The 10,649-nt window shown below is 39.9% G+C and overlaps 1 protein-coding gene across 7 annotated transcripts in view; it reads left to right on the top strand.

The window, feature by feature from the left end:
* Window positions 1-10,649, top strand: part of RALGPS1 (Ral GEF with PH domain and SH3 binding motif 1) — a 298,888-nt gene that overhangs the window by 230,274 nt on the left and 57,965 nt on the right. For all 7 annotated transcript variants that reach the window (XM_026657362.2, XM_026657365.2, XM_026657366.1 and 4 more), the window contains exon 12: window positions 2,713-2,780. In XM_026657362.2, coding sequence (XP_026513147.1) covers window positions 2,713-2,780 — 68 coding nt within the window. The remainder of the gene's footprint in view (window positions 1-2,712; window positions 2,781-10,649) is intronic.

Consider the following 10,649-nt stretch of genomic DNA (forward strand, 5'->3'; position numbering starts at 1 on the left):
TCGTTGGGCATTTTTGCTACTGGCAGTTGCCAATGGGCCACATCCCATTGTTGGCTGTCCCATCATACCAGCCCCTCTATAAATTTATCAAGTTCAGTCTTGAAGCCAGGTTAGGTTTTTTTGTCCCCACTGCTCCCAGCCTGTCCCGCAGGAAATTGGTTCTCCTACTGCTGAGATGGAGGCCATCCAAACTGTGAAGCCCCCTCTCTACACAGAAGATGGACCAATATTCCACAAAACCAAAACCTTCTGTCTTACATCACTTAACTAGCCAGCAATTTACTTCCGGAATCTTGGACATTCTTCTGCTTCAGCACCGTTCTGCATTCCTTGATTTCATCTATAATCTGTAAAGCGCCATGTAACACAGTGTCATTACCGCTGTGATATACACCATCACCAGAGGAACTTTGTCTGCCAGCTTCAGTAACATCTCTAATCTTAGAGTGATGTCTCATGTCTTGGTTCTGGACCCTGTTGTCCGCGTGTTCTTTACAGAACATTCTTTTCATTCTTCTTAGCATAAAATCCTCATCAAGGGTCATCTGTCTTCCATGGATGGTTGTAGATCCACTTAAAATTGAAAACTGAATCACTGTTGTAGGATTACCTTAAACTTGGAGTTAAATTGCAACTCTCCATATTTTATAATGCCAGAGTCATTCCCATGGAAGCCAGGTGCCTAGATATTTCAGGCATAAGGCTCCTTATCCAAGTCTAATAACTTGATCCAAAGTTGGCTTTTTCATATTGATGTTTCTGTTGGGGTAGATCAAAATATATTTTTGAATTGGTCTAAGAAAAAATTTCACCTCTGATGTATCAACCTTTAAATAAAAGACTGATCAGGATTACAGACTTTTACAATGGAGACCAAACAACTTCCCTTAAATCCCATTATCTTCTACTGTTAGTTGTGCATTTTGTGGATATACATTTCTCTTTCTGTCATTACCCTGGTTTCACTATAATTCACTGTGTCCTTTCCCGGATATCATATTAACCTTATTTTTAATAAAGAAGCATATATCTTGCCTGGATATTTATATTATTACACTATTTTCTAACGCCTGTATAATTGTCCATTGACCTGGTGTCAGTGTGATAAGACAGATGCTTTCCATTAAAGAACATTTCTCTGGACACTGGCCCTCACCATTGCACTGTTTTTTTGCAGCAGAGCAGCAAAGAATTTTGGAATAGAAATGTTGTTGTCTTCGCACTCTAGAAAATCCAGTGTGACACTGGTTGCAATAAGAGCATTCTTGAATTGTGTGTCAGAGATGAAAACCAGCATTTCTGGGATGTAACGTTTGTAGGCAGTGGTGGTGGTATGTTGTCCATTCTGCCTTCTGATGCACCAGATACATTATTGAACCAAGTTATGTCAATATGTAACCCCTGGAATTGCCCTTTGAATATTGATAACAGCACAACCCATTGCAAACAGGTGCAGCATAATCTGTCTCTGGAGTGATGCTGTGGATCATTTGAGGCTGTCTTGTCTGATGTGACAGCACTTTGTTTTGGGTGGGTCGCTGGTGAGGCAGCTGCTCTTCATTATACCCCCCAATCTTGCCATATGCTAAAGAATTAAGATGAGTAATGTTGTTTGTATGAATTTAAATACCCCAAGTAAAATTCCAGTCCTGTTCAAATTCTCCTCTCAAAAATACTGGTGCAGAACAGATGATCTGTGGGTGCCAGGATGAGGGGTGTATGTGTTAAACAAGAGGTGGCAGGAGGTAGATGCAACAGAAGAAAGTGGACATGAGGAGGAGTGTTGAGATACTACAGCAATAAATACATTATAAATAAGGTTACGATTTAGTCACGGGTATTTATAGTATAAGTCATGGACAGGTCACGGGCAATAAACAAAAATTCATGGCCCCGTGACCTGTCCATGACTTATACTATAAATATCCCTGACTAAATTTTGGTTGGGGATGGGGGGCCCTACGGGGGGGGGGAGGGGGGGGAGAAGGGGCGGCTGGCTGCGGGGCCGCCCAAGCAGCTGGCTACAGAGCTGCTCCAGCAGCGGCAGGTGTGGCTGTCCCTGGGGTCACCTGAGCAGCAGGCCCCGGAGCCAGCTGCTTGGGTGGCCCTGAGGTCAACCACACTCGCTGTCACGGAATCCGTGACTTCCACGACCTCCTTGCAGGCAGGCAGAGTGATATGTTACAATTAACATTACATTCTTGTAAATACATAAACCAACTATTAAACATTTACATTTATTCAGTATTATTTTCTTACAAACTCTTTCAAATCCCACAAAATAAGCCTTATTTTCATAAGTACACATAATTTACACATTTATAAAATAAATATTTCCTACCGCACAGTTCTCTGGGATCACGTAAGGACCCCTTCCCCCAACATGTAAAAAGAGAAGAATTCTTTCCCACTATGGTTCAGTCTTCTTTTCGTATCTGCATTTTCAGATTCATATTTTTGCTTTGACAAAGTATAAAAGATAAATTCACACTGACATTTTAAACATATCTCTTAGTTTCTTAGGTGGATGTAAAGGGCAGAGGTTTACTTTAGGAATTCTGGACCTGTTTTGTCATGAAGCTAAATAAATAAATGTTCTTTCAGATCAAACCAGACTTCCTACTTAAAATAAAATAATTAGTTTCTTCTGTTTACCTTTCTAACTTCAGTGAATGCTTTCACTACTGATGTGTCTAAAATCCTGTTTTCTAGATTATCCTTAAGAATTGAGCCAGGAAGCAGCTCTCCTCGACTGGTCTCCTCCAAGGAAGATCTTGCAGGTATAAAAAGTTGTTGTGAATATTTGAATCTCAACAATGTATCAATATTACATCTGTACTTACATAAATAATTCTCTCTAGTTTATGCAACTGGAGTTTCTAGGCTTGTTATGCCCATATAGTGAATCCAATTCACATCAGCATTCTGCCTAGGGATTCATTGCATTTCAAATGGGAAAACTGCATTTTATTGTAATTAAATAGGTATGCTGAAAGAATTGTCAGAAAATCAATACCTCATTTGGAACTTCAGAGCATTGAGTGATGCAGATGATCCCAAAAATGTAATAGTTATAGAAATGTCAGTGATGAATTTTTCAGTAGTGAGCTCCTGACTTCACTATATTTGTAATACCAAGAACAAGTGGCCACTTGGTAAAATAAATAGCCAATCAATTTAGAACAAATCACACGGCATATAGTTAGTCTGGAATTCACTGCCATGGGTGCTCAGAGTCAGATGATGTGGCAGCATCATAGAAATAGCTGGATGATTGTATAACTGTTAATAACAATTGCAGGTGGTGAGCTAAGTTGCTCATCAGATATTATGCTCCAGTGGTCAAGAAGGGATTTTTACCTTCTTATCTGCAGTAGAATGGCAAATCCTATCATCTTTTAAAAAAATAAGTAAAATCAAAACCTTTAGAAGTTATTCTTCACTTGAAGAGATTGTAGATGAAACATGCATTCAGCATTGTTTGCCTAATGGGTTTATCGATCTCTAATTTCACCTGAAACTGGAAAATGAGCATTTCTGAGGTTAGTGATTGGCAAGCTCCACATTTTTAATAGCCAGTATACAAGCCAAGTAGGTATTTTCCTCTGTACTTGTGACTGAAAGCACAGAGGTATTCCAGCACTATGTTTCCCTAGAGTTAATCCCTGGGGTTGGCCAACACAGGTTGGCAAGGGCGCAGTACTGCTAACCAAGTCTGTCTCCCCACCAGCCTTGTCACCACATCAGTTCCTGCCAGGGACCACCATGCCCGGTGGTATTACTCTGTGCTTCTTTGTCAGACTTGTTTCCATGGAGCAGTCCTCTAAGAGGTAGAGTATTTCTGACAGCTGAGCATTGATAAAGATTGCTAACTTATAAATAAGCATAATTTATCACTGAACACAAATGCTACCTAAGGAATAGATAGAGTATTTGTATATGAAACAGTAATTGGATGGATTCAGTGTTTGTTACAAACGTGCTTTTTCATTTGTACCTATCTAGTGAATAGAAATCAGGACTATATCTCTTTCAGTGTGCTTGATTCAGTGCAGTAAATAATAAATTAAGTTCTCTTCACATAGTTCTGTGTAAAGTAGCACATGAAACTAAGGAAGGGAGCTATATCACCTTGGGAAAGGGTAAAGTAGTGTTGTAATAACTACCCGACATTATCTATTATCTGTCTATACAATAGAATTCATAAGAGATTTTGGCTGGAGTCTGTTCCCCCAATATACAGACATGCTTCCCCATTATCTAATAAGACTTGTTTGGAAGCAGAATGAACGTGGTAACCACACAATACAGGCTATTGCCTCTTTTTGTCCTAATGAAAGGATTTGATATCAGTGACTTCAGACAACTTGGATGTTTCATTATTTTATTTCTAAGTGCTCTGTTACCAGTTTTAAGGTAAAGTAACAACCTACACAGCTACTAGATTCCAGGTGGATCTGTGGGATTCAGTGGGATGCCGGGTACAACACACTGCTTCCCTTGACTTGACTGAATAGACACTGAGGATATTATGACACATAAAGTCATAGAAACGGAGCCTTGTTTTACCAAAACTAGGCAACATATTTGATTAAAGGGCCACTGTTGAGATTGGTTGGCCCAAAATGCGACTTACCTTTTTATTGCTCATATGTTTCCAGAAACTATGTCATTCTGTATGATGAGGGTTTGTGATTTGAGAGTAGTGGTTTGGAAAACAAATTCTTCAAAACCTGCTTGCCTTTATTTGATTAACCATGCAGTAAGAAGCTCATGTGTGCAGCCCAGCCCCCATGGACAATAAATAACTAGTGTGTAACTAAGTGACCAGGAACAGCCCTATAATAACATGTTGGTACATGCATGCAAGTGTCGGAAGGGGGATATGTAACCAGTTTTTCTAAACAGAGAGGGGAAAATGCTTTTAAGAAACTGAAGTTTATCTTCATATCTTGGCAGTGTCCTTTTAAAATATATGAGATTCTTGGTAGATACAATGGTATTTAGTGTTCACTTGGGCTTCCTCTTGTTAATATCATGCTAGGATTCCAAATAGATTGTCGGCTTAGATATGTAATCTGGTCTTGTGTTGAAATATTTGGATTATCTTGACAAATGAGTTCATTTTTACTAAGGTAGCCCCACAAGAAGCTATGTTCAGCTAAAATATAAACATAGAATCATAGAACTGGAAGGGACCTTGAGAGGTCTTCTGGTCCAGTCCCTTGCACTCATGGCAGGACTAAGTATTATCTAGACCAGTAGTTCTCAAAATTTTGTACTGGTGATCCCTTTCACATAGCAAGCCTCTGAGTGCGACCCCTCTTTATAAATATATACAAAAAGTGTTTTTAATTTAACACCATTATAAATGCTGGATGCAAAGCAGGGTTTGGGGTGGAGGCTGACAGCTCGCGACCCCCCATGTAATAACCTTGCAACCAGGGCCGGCTCCAGGGTTTTGGCCGCCCCAAGCAGCCAAAACCCAAAAAAAAAAAAAAAAACCCCCGCGCACCCCCCCAAACACCCCGCAACGCCGCCCCCCCGCGGCAATTTGGCGGGAGGTCCTTCACTCCCAGGCGGAGTGAGGGACCGTCCGCCGAATTGCCGCCGAATACCTGGAACTGCCGCCCCTGTCCGGAACGGCCGCCCCAAGCACCTGCTTGAGAAGCTGGTGCCTGGAGCCGGCCCTGCTTGCAACCCCCTAAGGGGTCCTGACCCCCAGTTTGAGAACCCCTAATCTAGACCATCCCTGACAGGTGTTTGTCTAACCTGCTCTTAAAAATCTCCAAAGACGGAGGTTCCACAACATCCCTAGGCAATTTATTCCAATGCTTAGCTACCCTGACAGGAAGTTTTTCCTAATGTCCCACCTAAATCACCCTCGCTGCAATTTGAAGCATTCCTTCTTGTCCTATCCTCAAAGGTTAAGGAGAATTTTCTCCCTCCTCCTTGTAACAACTTTTTATGTATTTGAAAACTGTTACCATTTCCCCTCCCCCTTCTTCTCCAGACTAAACAAACCCAGTTTTTTCAATCTTCCTTCATAGGTCATGTTTTCTAGACCCTTAATATTGTTGTTGCTCTTCTCTGGACTTTCTCCAATTTGTCCACATCTTTCCTGAAATGTGGTGCCCTGAACTGGACACAATACTCCAGTTGAGACCTAATCAGCCCAGAGTAGGGCAGAAGAATTACTTCTTGTGTCTTGCTTACAACACTTCTGCTAATACATCCCAGAATGATGTTTGCTTTTTTTTGTAACAATGTTACACTGTTGACTCATATTTAGCTTGTGATCCACTATTACCCCCAGATCTAGTTGGGGATTAGGTCCTGCTTTGAGCAGCGGGTTGGACTAGATGACCTCCTGAGGTCCCTTCCAACCCTGAGATTCTATGATTCTATCTCTTCTGCAGTACTCCTTCCTAGGCAGTCATTTCCTATTTTGTATGTGTGGAACCGATTGTTCCTTCCTAAATGTAGTACTTTCCATTTGTCCTTATTTCATCTTGTTTACTTCAGACCAATACTCCTGTTTGTCCAGATCATTTTGAATTTTAATCCTATACTCCAAAGGACTTGTAACCCTTCCCAGCTTGGTATCATCAGCAAATTTTAAAAGTGTACTCTCAATGCCATTATCTACATTCATTGATGAAGATATTGAATAAAACTTTCACATTTGGGTTCCTAAAGTTAGGCACCTAATAAGTTTCCTGATTTTTTCCGATGTGTATTGAGCACCCACAACTCTCACTGAGGTCAATAGATACTGCTCATACTTAGCAGCTCTGAAAATCAAACCATATTTGTAGGTGTTTTTGGCATCCTAGTTTGAAGGTGTTGGCCCATACTCCATTTCCCCAGTACAGTACACATGCTAATGACACTAAACTGCAGATGACACTAAACTGGGAGGAGTGGTAGATATGCTGGAGGTAAGGATAGGATACAGAGGGACCTAGAAAAATTAGAGGATTGGGTCAAAAGAAATCTGATGAGGTTCAACAAGGACAAGTGCAGAGTCCTGCACTTAAAAGAATCCCATGCACTGCTACAGAATAGGGACCAAATGGCTAGGCAGCAGTTCTGCAGAAAAGGACCTAGGGGGGACCAACAGTGTGCCCTTGTTGCCAAGAAGGCTAATGGCATTTTGGGCTGTATAAGTAGGGGCATTGCCAGCAGATCGAGGGACGTGATCATTCCCCTCTATTCGACATTGGTGAGGCCTCATCTGGAGTACTGTGTCCAGTTTTGGGCCCCACACTACAAGAAGGATGTGGAAAAATTGGAGAGAGTCCAGCAGAGGGCAACAAAAATGATTAGGGGGCTGGAGCACATGACTTACGAGGAGAGGCTGAGGGAACTGGAATTGTTTCTTCTGCAGAAGAGAAGAATGAGGAGGGATTTGATAGCTGCTTTCAACTACCTGAAAGGGGGTTCCAAAAAAGATGGATCTAGACTGTTCTCAGTGGTACCAGATGATAGAACAAGGAATAATGGTCTCAAGTTGCAGTAGGGAAGGTTTAGGGTGGATATTAGGAAAAACTTTTTCACTAGGGGTGAAGCACTGGAATGGGTTACCTAGGGAGGTGGTGGAATCTCCTTCCTTAGAGGTTTTTAAGGTCAGGCTTGACAAAGCCTTGGCTGGGATGATTTAGTTGGGGATTGGTCCTGCTTTGAGCAGGGAGTTGGACTAGATGACTTCCTGAGGTCCATTCCAACCCTGATATTCTATGATTCTAATCACTGTGAAAAATCCGGTACATTCAGAAAGAATTTCTGCATTGGTACTGTGATCTCAGCCTCAGTTTAGGGGTGATAGTGGACTTAGGCATCAGGTTGCAGTGTTGTATGAAGAAAAAAAAAGGCCCATGTACTTTTGAACTATATATACAAAGACACCATATCACAGCCTAAGGAGCCCGTCTCTGCATTATAATGTTCTACTCTGGGGACCTCATTCCCAGAAAGATATTGACAAACTGGCAGAAATTCATAAGTACAATAAAAATAGTTGCAGAGCTGGAGAAATTATTTTACAGGGAGGCATTAATAGCTAAATCCATAAGGAAAGGAAGTGGTGAAAGTACCAGTAGTTGGAACATTTACAACTGAACTGGACAAAAAAATGTGTAAACATAAACTATAAAAGAATCCTGCACTATCCATGGAATGTGGATGGGATGATCTAATAAGTCACTTTTCTAGATCAGTATTTACCTCTTAGCCCTTGAAACTAGAGCTAAAATAATTCATAATGAATAATTCATCTTCAAGAATTGTCTGCCCGAATCTTCTCCTGTGGGATGTGCATGCAACTTTGGTGTCTAGCCAAAAACTCTAGAAAACAAATAGATATTATGTGAGGTATGTGCATCCTCTCTCATGGGTTTGAATATTTAGGCCTGAGATTTTTATATTGAGCAATGACCCCAACCCTCTCTCAATCCCTGTTCAAACTCTGTAGTTAGCAGTTAGTGAGCAGCAGAAACGACTGGTCTTTAGTCTGCACTTTGCTGCATCCTCTCAGTAATTAGTGGAAGTGTAGCTGTTAGTTTTTTGTGTATTTTTTAGGGTCATCAAGCATTAAAAAAATTAATCGCGATTAATCGCACTGTTAAACAATAATAGAATACCATTTATTTAAATATATTTGGATGTTTTCTATATTTTCAAATATATTGATTTCAATTACAACACATAATACAAAGTGTACAGTGCTCACTTTATATTTATTTTTTATTACAAATATTTGCACTGTAAAAAAAGAAATAGTATATTTCAATTCATCTATTATAAGTACTGTAGTGCAATATCTTTATCACGAAAGTTGAACTTATAAATGTAGAATTATGTAAAAAAAAAAACCTGCATTCAAAAATAAAACAATGTAAAACTTTAAAGCCTACAAGTCCACTCAGTCCTACTTCAGCCAATCGCTCAGACAAACAAGTTTGGTTACATTTGCAGGAGATAATGCTGCCCGCTTCTTGTTTACAATGTCACCTGAAAGTGAGAACAGGTATTCTCATGGCACTGTTGTAATCGGTGTCACAAGATATTTACGTGCCAGATGCGCTAAAGATTCATATGTCCCTTCATGCTTCAACCACCATTCCAGAGGACATGCGTCCATGCTGATGACGGGTTCTGCTCGATAACGATCCAAAGCAGAGAGGACCGATACATGTTCATTTTCATCATCTGAGTCAGATGCCACCAGCAGAAGGTTGATTTTCTTTTTTGGTGGTTCAGGTTCTGTAGTTTCCGCATCAGAGTGTTGCTCTTTTAAGACTTCTGAAAGCATGCTCCACACCTTGTTCCTCTCAGATTTTGGAAGGCACTTCAGATTCTTAAACCTTGGGTCGAGTGCTGTAGCTATTTTTAGAAATCTCACATTGGTACCTTCTTTGCATTTTGTGAAATCTGCAGTGACAATATTCCTAAATCAAACAACATGTGCTGGATCATCATCCAAGACTGCTATAACATGAAATATATGGCAGAATGCGGGTAAAACAGAACAGGAGACGTACAATTCTCCCCTGAGAAGTTCAGTCACAAATTTAATTAACGCACTATTTTTTTAACGAACATCACCAGCATGGAAACATGTCCTCCGGAATGGTGGCTGAAGCATACAAATGTTTAGCATATCTGGCGTCTAAATACCTTGCAATGCCAGCTACAAAAGTGCCATACGAATGCCTGTTCTCACTTTCAGGTGATATTGTAAATAAGAAGCAGGCAGCAGTATCTTCTGTAAATATAAACAAACTTGTTTGTCTTAGCGATTGAGTGAACAAGAAGTAGAACTGAGTGGACTTGTAGACTCTAAAGTTTTACATTGTTTTGTTTTTGAGTGCAGTTGTATAACAAAAAAAAATTTTGTTTACAAAAAAATTTGTAAGTTACACTTTCACAATAGAGATTGCACTACAGTACTTGTATGAAGTGAATTGAAAAATACTATTTCTTTATCATTTTTACAGTGCAAATATTTGTAATGAAAACTAATATAAAGTGAGTACTGTACACTTTGTATTCTGTGTTGTAATAGAAATCAATATATTTGAAAATGTAGAAAAACATCCACAAATATTTAATACATTTCAATTGGTATTCTATTGTTTAACAGTGCGATTAATCACGATAAATTTTTTTAATCGCAGTTAATTTTTTTTTAGTTAATCGCATGAGTTAACTGCGATTAATCAACAGCCCTAGTATTTTTTCATTATAGTTTTTTTTTTTTAAGTGTGTTGCTTTTTCACCACACTTGTTAGTTTTAAAGACCCCACTTGGGCATGGTACCAGTCATATCAGTGGTTTGAGCATTGGCCTGTTAAACCTAGGGTTGTGAGTTCAATCCTTGAGGGGGCCACTTAGGGATCTGGGGCAAAAATCAGTACTTGGTCCTGCTAGTGAAGGCAGGGGGCTGGACTCGATGACCTTTCGAGGTCCCTTCCAGTTCTATGAAATATGTATATCTCCATATATTATATTATTATAGGTTTCAGAGTAGCAGCCGTGTTAGTCTGTATCCGCAAAAAGAACAGGAGAACTTGTGGCACCTTAGAGACTAACAAATTTATTAGAGCATAAGCTTTCGTGGGCTACAACCCACTTCTTCGGATGCATAT

This window comes from Terrapene carolina, unplaced genomic scaffold (assembly GCF_002925995.2).
Source record: "Terrapene carolina triunguis isolate 2854851 unplaced genomic scaffold, T_m_triunguis-2.0 Scaffold238, whole genome shotgun sequence".
Lineage (NCBI taxonomy): Eukaryota > Metazoa > Chordata > Testudines > Emydidae > Terrapene > Terrapene triunguis.